This window comes from Stegostoma tigrinum, chromosome 7, assembly GCF_030684315.1.
Source record: "Stegostoma tigrinum isolate sSteTig4 chromosome 7, sSteTig4.hap1, whole genome shotgun sequence".
Taxonomy (NCBI): domain Eukaryota; kingdom Metazoa; phylum Chordata; class Chondrichthyes; order Orectolobiformes; family Stegostomatidae; genus Stegostoma; species Stegostoma tigrinum.
The window spans coordinates 27,118,039-27,136,913 of NC_081360.1; the positions used below are offsets into that span (position 1 = coordinate 27,118,039).

General features: G+C 41.9%; 1 protein-coding gene across 1 annotated transcript in view; it reads left to right on the top strand.

Annotated features, from left to right (window-relative positions):
- The window catches only part of LOC125454321 (parathyroid hormone 2 receptor-like), a 90,930-nt gene that overhangs the window by 60,386 nt on the left and 11,669 nt on the right, over positions 1–18,875 (top strand). The window contains exons 7-10 of the mRNA XM_048534944.2: positions 267–420; positions 3,077–3,137; positions 4,905–4,971; positions 10,354–10,448. Of these exons, the coding sequence (XP_048390901.1) occupies positions 267–420; positions 3,077–3,137; positions 4,905–4,971; positions 10,354–10,448 (377 nt within the window). The remainder of the gene's footprint in view (positions 1–266; positions 421–3,076; positions 3,138–4,904; positions 4,972–10,353; positions 10,449–18,875) is intronic.

Genomic DNA, 18,875 nt, shown 5'->3' on the forward strand with positions numbered 1-18,875 from the left:
CATGAGGGAGTAACAGGAAATGGGAAATGATATCAACAACCACATTCCAACAATAAAGCTTTATAAAATTGACTATGGACTGGAATTCCTTAGAGTCAATCCCCAAATCAATTCACCAAGTGTGGCTGAAATCTTACTAAACTCTGTCCACATTCTGGTTTATCAGGTTGCATGGAGATTTAAAACAAGGTGCATAGCCTGTAAAGTTAATGTGAATTCTTTGAAGTAAATGTAATTTCTAATGTTAATATATTCATATATAACAGGTGGGATGCAAGATTTCTGTCATAGTGTTTCTGTATTTCTTGGCTACAAACTACTACTGGATTCTAGTGGAAGGCCTTTATTTACACTGTCTCATACTGCTGGCCTTCCTGTCTGACAGAAAATATCTATGGACTTTTACCTTCATCGGATGGGGTAAGGCACTAAAATCTTCTGTTTAAACAAAAATATAAAAAGAAGGAAAGAGGTTGCACTGCTGAAGCTATTATTATCACTTGGTATTTTGATCTTTCTCTTTTGGGAAGCAACTGGTTTTCACTTACATAACAGGAAGGGATATCTGGTCGTGTTGTAGAGTTTCAATACACAACCTGATGTAGCATGTTCAATTTTCTTTAATCAAGCATGGACCTTGGACATCAAGACCAATATTCATTTCACGTCCCTAACTGCCCTTGAGAAGGTGCGGGCAACCCATGCTGTTTTGGTTCACCCAAAATGTTGTAAGAAAGGAAATTCAGTATTTGACCCAGTGACAGTAAAGGAGTGTTGACATAGTTACAAGTCAGAATTATGGTGGCTAGGATAGGAACTTTCACATAGTTTTCCTGTTATCCTGTACTTTTGGATTGTACACAACATACATTTGGAATGCACAGTTGAAGGTGCATTGCCAAGCTGCTGTAGTGTACCTTTTATATAATTTACACTGTAGACCCAATGGGTCTATGGTAGAGAGTGTGAATGGACTCGTGCCTGAGTGCTGATCAAGCATGTTACTTAGTCCAGGATATTGCCAAGCGTTTTAAGTATTGTTGGAATTGCATTCATTGAGGAAAATGGGGAGTATTTCATGATGGTTCTGACTTGTGCCTTATAAATAGTGGAGAAGCTCTACAGAGTCAGGAGGTGAGATTGTGACAGCATAATTCTCAATGTCAAACCTGCTCTCGTGGTCACAGGATTTATATGGCAGGAGTTTTCTTGTTTGTGGTAATGCCCAAGATGTTGTTTGCAGAATATTCAGCCATGTGGAAGGTGAAAGTTGCCATAGTCCCAGAGGGTAATAGGCTGATCTCTCAGTAGAGGCAGATGACTGACAGCGAGTTTAATCTGAGGGTCAGCATGCCTCAGTGGGATGGATTTGTGCTAGAGTCATCCTCCTCACCCCCAGATGTGGATCGGAGGTGGCATAGCCTTATTGCCCTTAGCAGACTTGATGCTAACTTACCACCCTCCATCGTTTGCTCTTCTATTTTCTGTCCCAAGTCACCTCAGATCCCATACTGAGATTATAATAACATTCTGTGTATCGGTTACAGACTTCACTATATTAAAAAGAACATACATGCGTCAAAGCCCACACAATGCATTACAATTTCTTAAGCCCTTAAAGTATTAAAACAATCATGTATTCATTACTACACATCAAAAATTCCAGCCCTTTAATAATCAATCGAAGGTGTCAATCAACTTGTAAAATTTCAGACAACCAACCACATCTCCCTCTAACTCACACCCCGCGATTATGCACATGTGAAATTATGGATGCAGTCAAGCAATAATAGCACTTTAAAAGAAGCACTTCAGCACTTAGGGTCAACAAACATCTGCTAAAACAGGAAGCACAGATTTTTCTCAACTCTCAGACACAGCTCGCCAGTTTCACTTCAAAATTTGAAGGTGTTGAGTTTTAATAAGTTGGCAGTCCCACAGTACTTTATGCTTCTTTTACAAGCATTTACATTGACTCCAAAAGTAACCCTCACACTTTAGGTTCAAGCTCCTGCTCCAGTGAAAATGGGGCCCCTTTAAACACACAAATGAGCCTGAGTGACACTGCTGAGTTTGAATTTCCTCCATGTGAGTCACATCTTGACTGTTACCACCAAAAATAGGATCTGTTTCCGGATACGGATTCCCAGGCCCATTTTCAGCACTATAAAACTCTAAATGGAAGTGTCCATAAAATTCTGATGATTTTGATAGAAAAACAGAACATAATGAAAACACAGTTGTGCTCTGTCAAATGTCATCTGCATTGCAGGAAGAGAAGAACTTGTGCAAGTGCAGACACTCATTCGCCCAGGGCATGAGCAGGTGTGTTACCCATGGGGAATGGAAAAAACGAGGAGGTCATGTGCAATAACAAACAGCTGGATGCACACGGCAGGCCAGGCAGCACTAGAGGAGCGGGAAGGCTGGTGTTTCGTGTCAGAACCCTTTTCTGAGGATGCTGCCTGGCCTGCTGTGTTCGTCCAGCTCTACACCTTGTTATCTCAGACTCCAGCATCGGCAGTTCCTAATATCTCTGAAATCATGTGAGAGCTTGTTTGTAGAAATAAGTTAGAACGGAAGGAGGAAGGAGGTAGCTGAGGATTATGTGATTAGACATGTGGCCAAGTGGGTACCCTTATCTTCCTTAGCCATTATTTATTCTTTTTTTGTTCTGATGTATCAGTTCAATACTTATTATCTGTAGTTAAACTACAAGTAAAGCTGGGTAACCAAATGACTATTAGAGTCTTTTACTATATCGTGAAGAAATTCAGGCACTATCAGAAACCAAGAATTGTATTAAAATACATTTTTTCTTTCTTTCTAAGCTGCTGGGACCTAAATGTGGGCAACTTCAATTGGATTTGTGGCGTCTATGTTCTGTAAAATGAGCAACTTTTCATCAAATTTCTCAAAGTACATTCCATTTATATTCAATAATATATAAAGTAAATAATAAAAAGGCATTGGTTTAAAGGCTCCTGACTGAATGACATACAATATGCCTTGAGAAATGATGAGGAATGAATCAATCTCACTCCAACAGAAATGATGAGTTCTGTTTCCATTCCAGGAGTTCCAGCAGTCTTTGTTGCAGCTTGGGCCATTGTGAGAGCAGTATTGGCTGATGAAAGGTGAAAAAAAATCACTTTTTTTTATTTTTAATGGCTTTTTCTTAAAAATGTATTTGGTAAAGTAATGCATTTCAGTAATAGTTTGATTTTCTTCTCTCAGTTGCCAATACATGGAGAAAATGTGATATCAGGCAACATTACTGCCTTTCACCACAAAGAATGATGTTACCGTTCGCTATCCTTTCGATTTATGAACCTCAATATTGGCAAAAAAAACCCACCATATTTAACATGGGCTTCAAAATAATGTGCCATGTTTTAGATCAAGTCCTCATTCATATGAGAAGGTTTTTGAGTAGGGTTGCTGCCCAGTTGTGTTTTAAGATATATTTAAAAGTTATTAATTCACCAATTATAGAAAATAGAAACTAGGAACAGTAATAGGCCATTCGGCCCCTTCAGTTTGCTCCATCTTTTAGTATGATCATGGCTGATCATCAAGCTCAATATCTACCTGCTACCACACCTCCATATCTATGATTCCTTTAGCTGCAAGAGCAATATCTGCCTTCTTTTTGAAAATATATGAACTTTTTCCCTCAACTGCTTTCTGTGGCAGTGAATTCCACACACTCACCACTGTCTGGGTGAAGAACTTTTTGCTCATTTCAGTCCTAAAAGGTTTATCCCTTAACTTTAAACAATGACCCCTGGTTCTGGATTCCACAACCATCAGGAACATCCTTCCTGTATTCACCCTGTAAAAACCAAACCAAAACCCTGTATTCAGCCCTGTTAGAATTTTGTAGATTTCTATCAGATTCTGCTCCCCCCCCCAATTCTTATAACAATGAGCTTGTAAATTTCAGAATGTTGGCAATCTTGCTGGTAAGATGAAGATCAATTCAATTAATAATTGATGTCATGCAGCATATTAATTTCTTCTAATAAAGCAACTATCCTCTAGAGTATAACTTAGCAGGCTTCAAAATAGCTTGCTGCTGTAGCCATTAGAAAATTATGTTTTTCATTAACTCTTTGCTTTGTAGATTTAAACTGAGGTTTTGAATAAAAGTGGCAATATGTTTATGTGGTAAATGCACAAGGATCATTTTTATGCTCTGCTTGAAAAGTTACCGAACAGTAAACGTTGAACCACGTTATTTCAAGATTATACTTTGTAAGGGGATGAATGCGCAGTATGAACTGCCCCTCATGTAACTGATGCTCTTCATTAGATAGGCTTAGTATTGCCATAATACTTTTAGCAATATTCTAAGCACTGCAAAGTCTGTCACATTGTGTCTTGTTAGCAATTGCTACAATCAACTGTAAGCTGGCAGGCAACTGGAACAAAATCCAGTCAACCAGTATTCATAACCCTGGCTGGCGATCAGGGACATCATGAAATTGAACCCTATTAAGTGTCATCTGCATTGCAGGAAGAGAAGAACTTGTTTAAGTGCAGACAGTTACCCACTGGATGGGCAAGTAAATTAGCTACGGGGAATGGCGAAAACAAGGAGGTCGTGTGACAGCTTATTTGTAGAAATAGGTTAGAATGAAAGGAGATGACTGATGGTTATGTGGCTAGACATGCACCAAGTGAGCACCTCTATTTTTCCTTAGTTATTGTTTATTCTCTTTTGCTCTGATGTATCAGTTCAATATTTGTTATTATCTCTAGTTCAACTACATGTAAAGCTGGGTAACTAAGTGACTACAGCAAAAAGATGCTGCATCGTGAAGAAATTCAGGCACTATCAGACACAAAGAATTAAAACTTTGCTTGTACTAAAATTGTTTTTCTTTCTTTCTGTGACAAAGCTGCTGGGATCTAAACGTGGGCAACTTCAACTGGATTTATCAAACACCAATTTTAATAGCTATTGTGGTAAGTGTTCACTTTAATCTTTTTCTATCACAGGTTTGACAGATCAGAGGAATCTAAGGGGAAGTGATGGCTCAGTGATATTATCCCAAAGTATTAATCCGGGTAATATTCTGGGAACCCAGGTTCGTACCTTGCCATGGCAATAAATATCTGGAACTTGGCGTCTATTGATAGCCATGAAAGCATTGTTGATTGTCAGGAAAAATCATCTGATTCACTGGTGTATTTTAGGGATGGAAACTGCCATTCTGAGCCACTTGTGAGCCCAGACCCGCAGTAATATGGTTGCCACTTAAGTGCCCTCTGGGATGGGCAATAAATGCTGCCTGGCCAGTGATGTCCACATTCTGTAAATTAATTTTAAAAGTTTAATTTAAATCAACAATGTAGATTTGTTGCATAGAAATTCTGTAACATTGTGATCTAATAAAAATATGATTTGTGTATCAGGAAAGAAGAATTACTTTCTTTGCTTTGGCTTAATGCTGATTTGGACAGAGTAGAAAGTAATTCATTAAAGTCACATGATAAGGAGAGTACGAAAATATGCTTTTGCACAGAATATAATGAAGATGTGTCCCTACCTCTGAGCCATGAGGCTTGAGTTGAAGTCCCACCTGCTGCACAGGTATGTAATAATATTTCAAACCAGGTTTAATAGAATATCTGTAACAAAGGTATAACAAGTCAAGTTGCCTTATTACAGGAGAGAAGGAATGTAAACCGATGAAAATAGAACAAAATAAACAAACAGATATTGAACATGAATTTTAGTTTGTTGAATTCGTAACTCAATTTTTTACAATCAGTATTTCACACATTTTCACTGACAACCATATTCATGTCACGTGTTTGTTAACTAATACAACATTTCCTGCCACTTGCTTTCTTTATCAACTTAAAAATCACAGAATTGTGATTAACCATTATTCTGTGTTGTGCCATACAAAACAATGGAATATGTGGAGACTTTTTTTAGGAATTGCTCTTAATTGCTGGAAAAGAAACTGTAAGTGAATTGCTCATATGATCAACATCTCATTGAACTGCTGGTGAAAGGTGGTGTTAAAGTAACATTTTGTTGTATTCTAGGCAATTATGTTTGCTTTTCTATCTCACTAAAGTGGTGGCTGAATCCAAGCATATTTCTTCCATGCAATAGTATTTGGTGTTTCCATAGCAATGAGTTATTTTTGATCTTTGAAATTCTGGAGGGAGCGCACAACTCTTTTAAAACAATAAAAGCTGTTGGTTTATCTCCTGAACTTGGAACATTTTTACAGTGAAGATATAATGAAGCACTTGAGAATTTCATAAATAGCTCATTGTTATTTGAACTCCTGCTTAGGTAGAAAACTTTAATTTTCAACATACTAGCCAGGCCCATTTCCAAATTGAGCCCATAGTTGTAGCTTTGGGTTGGATGTTGTATATTGGCCCAGAAATTTACCTCAGGATATTCATGCTTGTTAGTCAGTCACTGACGAGGACCTATATTGAAAGTAATTAAAAGCAGAAACAATATTGGCCTCACTACTATTTTTACCTGCTCCATCCACTCCCCCCAAACACCCCACTGATCCAATAAAACAAGAACAATGAAGTTATGAGTTGCTCCAATTTTCAATGAGAAATTTTCACAAAGAACTCTTGTGGCACAGAGGTAATGTCCCTGTCTCTGGGTTAGAAGGTCCAGGTCCTATCTGCACCAGATGTGTGTTATAACATATTTGAATGGGTTGATTAAAAATATCTACAGTCAATCTATTGACTTTTGAAATCATATTTGCAGTAATCCACAATATGCATAAAAACTGAAGAATGAAATAAATAGTTCCAGGAAGAAACTTGCAGCTATTATCTAATCAACCTATTCAGAGATTTTATTACAGGTGACACTTGAACCCAGGTCTCTTTGCTCAGAGATGGGGACAATACCACGACACCACAAGAACCCAAGGCTACAAATTGTGTATATAAAGTGTTTAATAGCATGCAGTTGTTGGGAGTTGACTGGAATTAATTTGTGCTCCCATAAATCAACACAGACTAACACTGTAGTTGGGTTGAAAGGTGCTGGTTAAAATGTGAAACTATAAGCGGCACCTTATAAGCGTGTGGAAAGATTAGCTCCAGTTGTTTCCTTTACTAATTGGTTCTCTAGAATATAACTCATTAACTTTGTGCGAACTAACACAGACCTCAATTGATGTAGACACTGTACAGGCTAGACCTTGTCACATTACAGAGGGTCCATGTGTTAATTTGAAGCCACATAGCTGGATTTGTTGGTCTTGAAAGCAAATACTACTAGATGGAAAGGAGAGGTGATGTAAACAAAGATTTTGAGATTTTGTGGACACCGTGAAATTGTTCAAAGTCCAGATAAAATATGACTTTGAAGAAATTACTATTAAAAGGCGTTTTTCAAACAAAAGTTGCTGGAGATCACAGTGGGTCAGGCAGCATCCATGGAGAGAATGAAAACAAAGTTGCTGAAAATGCTCAGCAGGTCTGGCAGCATCTGTGAGAGAGAAAACAGAGTTAACGTTTTGAGGCCGGTGACGCTTCCTCAGACCTCACCGGTCCCGAAACATTAACTCTGTTTTCTCCTTCACAGATGCTGCCAGGCCGACTAAGCTTTTCCAGCAACTTTGTTTTTTTCCTGATTTACAGCATCCGCAGTTCTTTTGGTTTTTATCCATGGAGAGAAAGCAAGCTGACATTGCAAGTCTCGATGACTCTTCATCAGAGCTGATGTGAAGTGTGGAGGGAGCAGTACTTATGCAACAGTGGGGGCGTGATATGGAATGCTGGGGGTGAAAAGATGTTGATTCTTCAGAATAAATAATGGGAACGTGAGAATTGCAGAGCAATACTGTGACGAACTGCCAGACTGGAAAGGACAAATAATCCCACTCCTATTCCTTCCCTCTCTTTTACCTTTACTCGTTACATTCTTTGTCACAATGTCCCTTCACCCCTCCCACACCTCAGTGGGGCTGGCTGTTCTTTCCAGATTGGCAGCTAGGCATACTGTTGGCCAGCCATTCTCAAATTCGGATCACTAAATCTGAACTATCCACATCCACCCTCCCCCTGCGCTCCACCCTCCCTAACCAATCCCCTCCCCCCTCCTCCATTATTACATAAATCCTGCCCCCTCCAACTTCATGCCAGCTCTGATGAAGAGTCATCTGGACTCAAAACATTAGTTTGTTCTCTCTCCATGGATGCTGTCTGAACGTCTGTGATCTCCAGCACTTTTTGTCTACAGTACAGATTCCAGCATCTGCAGTAATTTGCACCTACCTTAAAAAAATGATTGTTGACTGAGTGAGGTTTGTGTTTAAAAGTTTGCAAATTTTCTTCTTTCATGCTCCTCCTTTTGAATAATATTGAGAAGTAAAAAAAGGAGGTAAAGACCAAAAGTCAGGTTGTGAAATGAATGTTCTTTCCATGATGATACACATCTGCGTATTAGCTGTTAGTGTGGTTACACAGTGTGGGCTTTCGTGGGCTGTGCAAACCAGAGGAGCATGAGAAGTGTACATTTGGAGAAGGCGTTCAAGGCAATGGAAACCACAATAAGTGGCAGGGTACTGAGTAATTAAGAGGATCAAAAAGACTTTGATATGCATGTCTACAAGCCCATGGAGGTGGCTAGGCTAGTCAAGAGGGCAGACAGGATACTAACTTGTATTAGCTGGAGTGTAAAATATAACAGCTGAGAGCTTATGTTCAACTTGTGTAAAACATCGCAGCTATAATGCTGTGTGCAGTTCTGGTCACTGTACACAAGGAAAGATGTGATTGAACTAGAACGGGCACAAAGGATTTGTTTTTTGAGGAAAGTTTGAATAAGGTTTGTTCTTCTTAGAAGCAGAGGAGGCTAAGAGGAGACAAAATTGAACGTCATAAAATTACAATAGACCTGGCTGGAGTTGATGCAAGGGCCTAGTACCTTTGGTTTAAAGATCTACAGCCAGAGTGCTTAGGTTTAAGAAAAGAGAGAACAGGTTTGGAAGGATTTCAAGCAAAATTGCTTTCATTCAGAAGGGAGTGGGGGAATGGAACTTACTGTCTGAAATGGTAGAAATCACATAACATAAAATATCGGGACATACCTCTGAAGTGTCAAAACCTACGAGACTACAGAGCAAAAGCAGGCAAAGTAGAATTAGACTGGATGCCTACTTATTGGCCTGTGAGGACTATTCTTGTATGGGTTCATTTGTCTGGTAAGTTCAAGCCCCAGTGCTCAAGGTTGTTCTTCAAACAGTATTTATTAACTGTATGTCCATGAAGATATTGCAGCAGATATCTTTGCCTAGAGCTGCTCTAGTTCTAATCTTCTAGTAGAGTCTTTATCACATGACTACTGGAGGTCACTGCTACAACACAATCTCATTGACATAGTCATTAAACTCGATCACGATGTGGATATAATGGCCCAAATGTCCTGCTTCTGCACAGTAAATTTCCAGCTGTTTACACATCCAGTGGACATCAGATCAAGATTCAAAATTACAGCTGTGCTTTCTACTCACAGAAAGTACAGACTTGGTGTTTGAATATAACATCATCTGGCTCAGAAGTCGCTCTATCACATCAAAGGAGCACTCAAAGATGAAACATTTTCCGTGCTGGAAATGAAATATTTGGCATCAAAAACTGGCAGCAAACCCACTCCAGTCAATTAAAGATCTAATGAAGTAGGGAGTAAGAATCATATTTGACTTGAAACATTAACCCTGTTTCTCTCTCCACAGATACTGCTAGACCTGCTGATTTTCTCCATTATTTTCTATTTTTATCTCAGATTTTCTGCATCCACGGTACTTTGCTTCTATGTTAGAGAGTTGAGTCTCTCTTTTGTGCTTCAACCCCAAAGTCAGACTTTTGCTCAACCATTCCAAATCATTCTGTTTCTCACATTCACTATTCTGTAGCTGTCCAGATGAATGGTGTTAATGCAGTGTAACGTGTGTTAATACTTTCCAACCTAAGTTCAGACAGTATGTTTATTAGGCTTATAACTGACAGTGAGGATCCTGTGTTCCCACTAGTTATGGCTTACTTTGAATCCAGTCTTTCATCAACCACTCGCATATCTCAACTACTTTAAAGGAATTTGCTAGGATCATGTTCTGATCTCCTGCAAATATCCTGTGAGCTTGTATCCTGCAGCTGCTGGAGCATAGCTATTAAACAAAATAATGCATTCGGTAACAATGCTTATTAATTTTGCTGCAATTATTTTACAAAAAAGGAATACATATGAATCAGTGCACAAAGATAGTGGCTTCTCAGCAACCTAAGAAGGATGGATGGTTACCATGTCAGTAAACTAATGACTCTTTACTGTCTCATACTTTGCAGGTAAATTTTATCTTGTTTGTTAATATTGTTCGGGTACTGGCTACCAAGCTTCGTGAAACAAATGCTGGGCGATATGATGCAAGAAAGCAGTACAGGTAATTCGCTGTAGCAATCCATGGTTAAACTTGGATGCGTGTTGATCGATTTCGTTAAAGCATAACGTAGTATAGAAGGAAGATGTTCAGTCAGCTGAGTCTGGGCTGATTTTAACAACAGACAATCCACTTAGCCTTACTCCTATGCTCTATTCTCATATCCCTGCAATGTTTTCTTCTTCAAGTATTTGTCTAATAACTTTTGGAAAGCTAAGATTGAATTTATTTCTGTTGCTGTATTTGGCAGAGCATTTCAAACCATAACCACACTTTGCTTAATTTTTTTTCTTCATTTTGGTGCAGTCCTTTGCCAAACATTTTAAATCTCTCTTTATAGCATCTTCAGTCATCGGAAACTGGGCTGAATTTTACCAGAAACCAGGCTATGTATCAATGTCAGGGACCTTCATTAAAGATTTCCCTCTGTGAGCTCTGGTGTGTTTCCTCATGCTGTTCTGTGTAACTCGCCTCATTAGCTATGCATCACACGTCTATAGCACTCAGCTCACGCTATCTTCATCTCAGAAATGGTAGAAGTACTCACCATTGCTGGAACCTTCTGGCTTAACATCCTGCATGACAGCTTAATATCTGTCATAGGGAAAGTACTGGAATCCATTGTTAAGGACATTATGTCATTTAGAATATTATATGTGATCAGGCTGAGACAACATGGCATTATGAAAGGCAAATCATCTTTAATCAGGCAGTTTTTGATGAAGTAATATTCAAGGTGAGTAAAGGAGAACTAATAAATGTGGTGTACTTGGATTTCCAAAAGGCATTTGAGAAAGTGCCGCATCAAATGTTGCTGCACAAGATAAAAGCACATGATTAAAGGGGAAACATATTAGCTGGAATAAAGCATCGATTAGCCATAAGAAGCCAAGATTAAGGATAATGGGTCCTTTTCTTAGAATTGCTAAACTGTAACTAATGAATTACCTCAGGGATCAATGCTTGGCCCTCCACTATTTACAACAAAAAGAAGTCATTTGAATGAAGGGTCTAAATGTAAGACAGCTAAAATTTGCTGATGACACTAAGATGGATAGGAAATTAAGATAATAAAATGTGAGGCTGGATGAAAACAGCAGGCCAAGCAGCATCTCAGGAGCACAAAAGCTGACGTTTTGGGCCTAGACCCTGCATCAGAGAGGGGGATGGGGTGAGGGTTCTGGAATAAATAGGGAGAGAAGGGGAGGCGGACCGAAGATGGAGAGAAAAGAAGATAGGTGGAGAGAGTATAGGTGGGGAGGTAGGGAGGGGATAGGTCAGTCCAGGGAAGACAGACAGGTCAAGGAGGTGGGATGAGGTTAGTAGGTAGATGGGGGTGCGGCTTGGGGTGGGAGGGAGGGATGGGTGAGAGGAAGAACAGGTCAGGGAGGCAGAGACAGGTTGGACTGGTTTTGGGATGCAGTGGGTGGAGGGGAAGAGCTGGGCTGGTTGTGTGGTGCAGTGGGGGGAGGGGACGAACTGGGCTGGTTTAGGGATGCAGTAGGGGAAGGGGAGATTTTGAAAGTGGTGAAGTCCACATTGATACCATATGGCTGCAGGGTTCCCAGGCGGAATATGAGTTGCTGTTCCTGCAACCTACGGGTGGCATCATTGTGGCAGTGCAGGAGGCCCATGATGGACATGTCATCTAGAGAATGGGAGGGGGAGTGGAAATGGTTTGCGACTGGGAGGTGCAGTTGTTTGTTGCGAACTGAGCGGAGGTGTTCTGCAAAGCGGTCTCCAAGCCTCCGCTTGGTTTCCCCAATGTAGAGGAAGCCACACCGGGTACAGTGGATGCAGTATACCACATTGGCAGATGTGCAGGTGAACCTCTGCTTAATGTGGAATGTCATCTTGGGGCCTGGGATAGGGGTGAGGGAGGAGGTGTGGGGTCAAGTGTAGCATTTCCTGCGGTTGCAGGGGAAGGTGCCGGGTGTGGTGGGGTTGGAGGGCAGTGTGGAGCGAACAAGGGAGTCACGGAGAGAGTGGTCTCTCCGGAAAGCAGACAGGGGTGGGGATGGAAAAATGTTTTGGGTGGTGGGGTCGGATTGTAGATGGCGGAAGTGTCGGAGGATGATGTGTTGTATCCGGAGGTTGGTGGGGTGGTGTGTGAGAACGAGGGGGATCCTCTTAGGGCGGTTGTGGTGGGGGCGGGGTGTGAGGGATGTGTTGCGGGAAATGCGGGAGACGCGGTCAAAGGCGTTCTCGATCACTGTGGGGGGAAGATTGCGGTCCTTGAAGAACTTGGACATCTGGGATGTGCGGGAGTGGAATGTCTTATCGTGGGCTCCTCCCTCCGGACCAACCTCAGCTTCTTTTCTCTCCATCTTCGGTCCGCCTCCCCCTCTCTCCCTATTTATTCCAGAACCCTCACCCCATCCCCCTCTCTGATGAAGGGTGTAGGCCCGAAACGTCAGCTTTTGTGCTCCTGAGATGCTGCTTGGCCTGCTGTGTTCATCCAGCCTCACATTTTATTATCTTGGATTCTCCAGCATCTGCAGTTCCCATTATCTCTGATACTATCTTGGATAGGAAATTATTTTGTCAAGAGAGTATGCAAAGCGGATATAGGCAACTTATGTAGTGGGCAAAGACATTGGCAGAGGGAGTACAATGTGAATAAATGTGGATTTGCCCAATTTGGTGAAAGAATGGAAAACCAGTGTACTGTTTAAATAGAGGGAGATTGCAGGACTCTGCAGTTTGGAGGGATCTGGTTATCCTGGTACATGAATTTCAAAATGTTTGCATACGGAAAGTGATTAGAGAGGTCAATTGCAGTGTTGTCATCTACTTTAAGGAAACTTGAACATAAGGATAAGGAAATGTTACTTCTGTTATGCAGAGATTTGGTGGGATCACACCTGGAGTATTATGTAGTTTTATCTCCTTTTTCGAAAAAAAATACTGAAGAAGTTTCATGAGATTCATTTCTAGGATGACGGACATATCTCACAAAGAATGGTTGCACAGTCTGCACGTAGACCAATACAGTTTGGAAGAGCGAGAGATGATCACATTGAAACATAGAGAGAATGCAGAGAGTGGATGTTGGGAGGATGTTGCCCTTTGTATAGGAGATAAAAACTAGGGGAAATAGTTAAAGAATGCGGTGTTCCCTTTTTAATACAAAATTGAGGGGAGTTTGTTTTTTTCCTCAAAGGTTCTTTAAAGAATGGACATCTATCGACTGATGTATACGAGATATGTGAATGAAAGAAACATTTGCTCTGTTCTTCAAAATGAAATTACTGTTCAAAACGTTGCAGTGTGATAAGCATTCTGAACTCACTGATATGATGCCATCAAAGAAAGTTTAGTTGGAGGTCAGATTATCTTGGATTAAGAGGCAATATTGACTGAAATAGGGGAGCAGGTCACATTTCTGTCCCCTCTAGAGAAGCACGTATGAAGTTAACATAATACAGAATGTGAGACAATATAAATTTTATAGGTGCTGTGCTGTGAAAAAAAAACTGGTTGATAATAATGTTGTGACACCAGATTTGGATTCCTGAGATACAGTGATCTTTTCAAAGGATTGTGTTAACATCAGTTCACTGAGTTCTGGGGCAATCATTTAGAGCTTTCTTGCACTGCTATTTACAATGAAGTGAAAAGATCAATGTTTATTAAAAATCAATATAGGGATGGTTGCACAGACCAAAGCAGGTTGTTGTGGCTCATTTCGATAGGTTTATCCATACAAAAAATAGAGTTTATTAAACTTCGAACCTAAACTCTTTTATTTATAACCCTCCCCATTTAAGAACTTCTTCATTGTTTGTTTTCTTTTTTTGACCATTTATTTATTATTTGATGTTTGGGTCAAGTGTTGTTTTCTTTTTTCTTCATAATATATATTTGTGATTCTAAATTCATTTTTATTCGCTTTCTTTTTATTTTGCTACTTATTTCATTTCCCTTCCTCGAGCAGATATTTTATTAGGGTGCTTAAACATTATTCACTCCAATGGAATTAACGATTAATAATATGCTAATAATTAGGAATTAATCATTTATTCAAAATTCACACCATCACAACTCAAACGTTACTCTCATTTTAAGAATGTATTTAAAATGTTTGCTCTACTTCAGGTGTTCCCTGTGTTTTGTAGCATTTTCTGCACTGAGGGTATCTCACACTTGGAAAGAATGGGCTGGAATTTTTTGCAAAACATGACAGCATCTGAACTGTGCTTTCCATTATGAATGTGAAAATTGAACAATAACACCTGGTAATCAAGAGATGTGAATAGCGAGTCACAAAGAATTGCTAATCGATTCACAACTCTCACCTCCCCAGAATTTTTGTGAAGATGTTCCAATGCACATTAATTGCCTGGAATGCTCTCTGGTAGGAACCGTGTAATTGTTTGAAATGTGTGCTGATTTAAATGGGGGCAGACCTGATCCTAATGCTTTCAGCTATGCAAACTGAAAATAGAACAGTAGTTGGAGTGTGGAATGTTAAATTGACACCACAGTCTTCAAATCAGCATTGCAATCATCAGCTTACTCTGTATATCTGTAGTGATCATTGGGTGCATGCACACTCATGCCACCTCCTTATTCTTAGAAGTAACTCTGCACGTTTCTGAAACTATTTTCGAGCCTTTTGCATCACATATTGATTACAGGCAATACCTGATCAATTTGGCTTTCCTGATCTCGAAATCCTAAAGGAGCGGAAGCTTGTCTGAGACCTACGGGTCATCCAGTAAAGCAAAACAGCTTGTGAACACATCACAATTTTTCTCAAGTCTTCTTGAATTGCCCGCAATGATTGGTTGACCAACCTTGCATCCCTGAAATCAATATTTGTGTACGTTTCAAAAATTTGTGTCAGAAATGTGTTCAGTCACTTCAATCACAGGAAGGTGGTGGGGTGGGGGGGCGTGGGTGCGCGTATGCGTAGACCCAATGACCACAAGTGGCATACATAGCAAGCTGTATCAAACTCCAGTAACATTGGATCATTAACATCGACTGCTGAAACGGACGATTAATCCATTCAGTTACTTTGGAAAAGGTGGCTCAACCCACCTTCTCAAGTACGGTTAGCAGTGGGCAGTACACAATAGCTTTGCCATTGAAGCCCACATCGTGTGGATGACTGAAGAAACGTAGAAAAAGCACGACACCTGTTATGTCTGAGCTGTTTCTTTAAAAGAGCTTTTGTGTTCTGTGGGAAGGTCACTGGACCTGAAACCTGAACTCCGCTTTCTCTCTGCAGGATCTACCAGACCCGCTGAGTTTCAGAAGCAATTTTTGTTTTTGTTTCAAATTTTCAGTGCTACGCTTGTTAGTTTTGTCACAAAAAGTGAAGGTCTAGGTTTAGCCAAGGAGAGTTCTCAGTGAAACTTGGGCTTGGGATGAGGAGTTTGAAAACCATGATGTCGAATGGAGAAGACAAATGTGTTCGAAGGAGCACGGCGAAGCAAAAGGTGAAAGAAGGTCGGTTGACATTGTATTTAGCGCTAATAACCATGCCACCATCTCTGGGACCAGTGGCAGATGTAACAGGCAACACTGAACCCTTTCGAGGGGGGAAGGAATCGCCGGCTGTGACCGGTGCTATGCCAATGTAATGAGCCACTGTGAAACCATGGACGCAAAGAATATAAAAACCGAAAGAACTGCGGGTGCTGTAAATCAGAAACAAAAACAAAGTTGCTGGAAAAGCTCATTAGGTCTGGCAGCATCTGGGGAGGAGAAAACAGAGTTAAGGTTTCGAGTCTGGTGACCCTTCCTCAGAACTGATGGTGGCTGGGAAAACGTCAGTTCATATGCAGAAAATAGGGAGGTGGGTGGGGTGGGGAGTAAATGATAGGAGAAAGCCCAAAGAGGGAGAAAGACAGTTGGACAGACAAAGGAGCTGCTAACGATCAGGCTGCGGGGATGAGTAGTTGTTAATGGGGACTGTTAATGACTAACAACAGTGGATGTGTAGTGGCAGGCTATGTGGTAACAAGGCCTGGTGTGTGGGGTGTGGAGCTGGGACATGGGAGAGTTTATGCCCTAAAATTATTGAACTCAATATTGATTCCGGAGGGCCGTAGGATCTCCAGGCAGAAAAGTCGTTCCTCCAGCTTGCATTGCGCTTCACTGGAACTCTGTAGCAAGCTGGAGACAGAGATATTGGCTGGGGAGAAAGGTGGTGCATTGAAGTGGCAGGCAACTGGTAGTTCAAGGTCTTTTTTGAGAGCAGAGCGTAGATGTTCTGTGAAGCGGTCACCAAGTCTACGCTTCGTTACCCCAATGTAGAGGAGACCTCATTGTGAGCAGTGAATGCAGTAGACTAGATTCTGGGAAGTGCAGGTGAAGTGTTGCTTCACCTGGAAGGTATGTTTGGGTCCATGGATACTGGGGAGGGAGGAGGTAAAGGGGCAGGTGTTGCACCTTCGCCGGTTACAGGGGAAGGTGCCAGAGGGCTGTTAGGAGGTGTTGGGGGTGAACAAAGTATGGACCAGGGTTCCCCGGAGAGAACGGTCCCTGCGGAAAGTGGACAAGGGAGGGGAGGGGAATATGTGTCTGATGGTGGCATCTTGCTGGAAGTGGCGGAAATGGTGTCTGATGATCTTCTGGATGTGGATGCTGGTGGGATAGTTGGTGAGGATAAGGGGAACCCTATCACTGTTGCGGGAAGGAAGAGAAGGTGTAAGGGCGGAAATGCGGGAGATGGGTCGGACCCAATTGAGGGCCCTGTTGACAATGGAGCTGGGGAATCCTCGGTTGAAGAAGAAGGTGGACATTATGGAGGCTTCCTTATTAAACATATGTGATGGAGACAGAGGAACTGAGAGAATGGGATGGAGTCTTTACAGGAAGTGGGGATGTGAGGATGTATAGTCCATGGGAGCTATGGGAGTCAGTGTTTTTGTAATGGATGTTAGTGGCCAGTCTATCCCCAGAAATGGAAACAGAAATGTCGAGGAAGGGAAGGGAGGAGTCCGAGATAGACCAGGTGAAAGTGAGGGCAGGGTGGAAATTGGAGGTGAAATCGATGACGTTTTCCAATTCTCAACAAGAGAGGGAAGCAGTACCGATGATATCATCGATGTATCGGAGAAAGAGTTGTGGGTGGGGCCTGGAATTGGACTGGAACGACGAATGTTCCACATACCCCACGAAGAGATAAGCATAACTCAGGCCCATGCAGGTACCCATGGCAACCCCTCTTACCTGAAGAAAATGAGAGGAGTTGAAAGAGAAGTTGTTGAGGGTGAGGACAAGCTCGGCCAAGCGGAGGAGTGAGGTGGTGAGTGGGGATGGCTCAGGTCCTTGCTCCAAGAGGAAGTGGAGAGCCCTAAGACCCTCCTGGTGGGGAATGGATGTGCAAAGGGATTGCACATCCATGGTAAAGAGGACATGGCTGGAGCCAGTAAACTGGAAGCTTTGAAACCAGCGTAAGGCATCAGATGAATCACGGATGTATGTGAGTAGGGATTGGACTGGGGGGACAAGACTGAGTCAAAGTCGGAAGAGATGAGTTCTGTGGGGCATGAGCAGGCTGAAACAATGGGTCTGCCTGGACAGTCTTGTTTGTGGATTTTTGGCAGGAGGTAGAAACGAGCTGTGCGGGGTTGGGCAAATATTAGCTTGGAAGCGGATGGGAATCGCCATTTCCACCACCTGCAGCAAGATGCCACCACCAGAAACATATTCCACTCCTCTCCCTTGTCCGCCTTCCACAGGGACCGTTCTCTCTGGGAAACCCTGGTCCCGACCTCCTTCACCGCCAACACCACCCACAGCCGTACAGCCCCTTCCCCTGTAACTGGCGAAGGTGCAACACTTGCCCATTTACCTCCTCCCTCCCCAGTATCCAAGGGCCCAAGCATACCTTCCAGGTGAAGCAACACTTCACCTGCACTTCCATGAATCTCGTCTCCTGCATTCGCTGCTCACAATGTGATCTCCTCTACAGTGGGGAAGCGAAGCGTAGATTTGGCGACCACTTCGCAGAACATCGACATTCTGCTGGCAGAAAAGCCCCTGAACTACCTGTTGCCTGCCACTTCAATGCACCACCTTGCTCCCTGGTCAACATCGCTGTCTCTGGCTTGCTGCAGTGTTCCAGTGAAGCCCAGCGCAAGCTGGAGGAACAACACATCATTTTCCGCTTGGGGACACTACAGCCTTCCAGATTCAATATTGAGTTCAATAGTTTTAGGGCATAAACTCTCCCATGTCCCAGCTCCTCATCCCACACACCAGGCCTTGTTACCACATAGCCTGCCACTACACACTCCCTGTTGTTAGTCACTAACAGTCCCCATTAACAACCACTCACCCACACGGCCTGATCCTTAGCAACTCCTTTGTCTGTCCAACTGTCTTTCTCTCTTTGGGCTTTCTCCTACTGTTTACTCCCTAACCCACCCACCTCCCTATATTCTGCATATAAACTGACATTTTCCCAGCCAC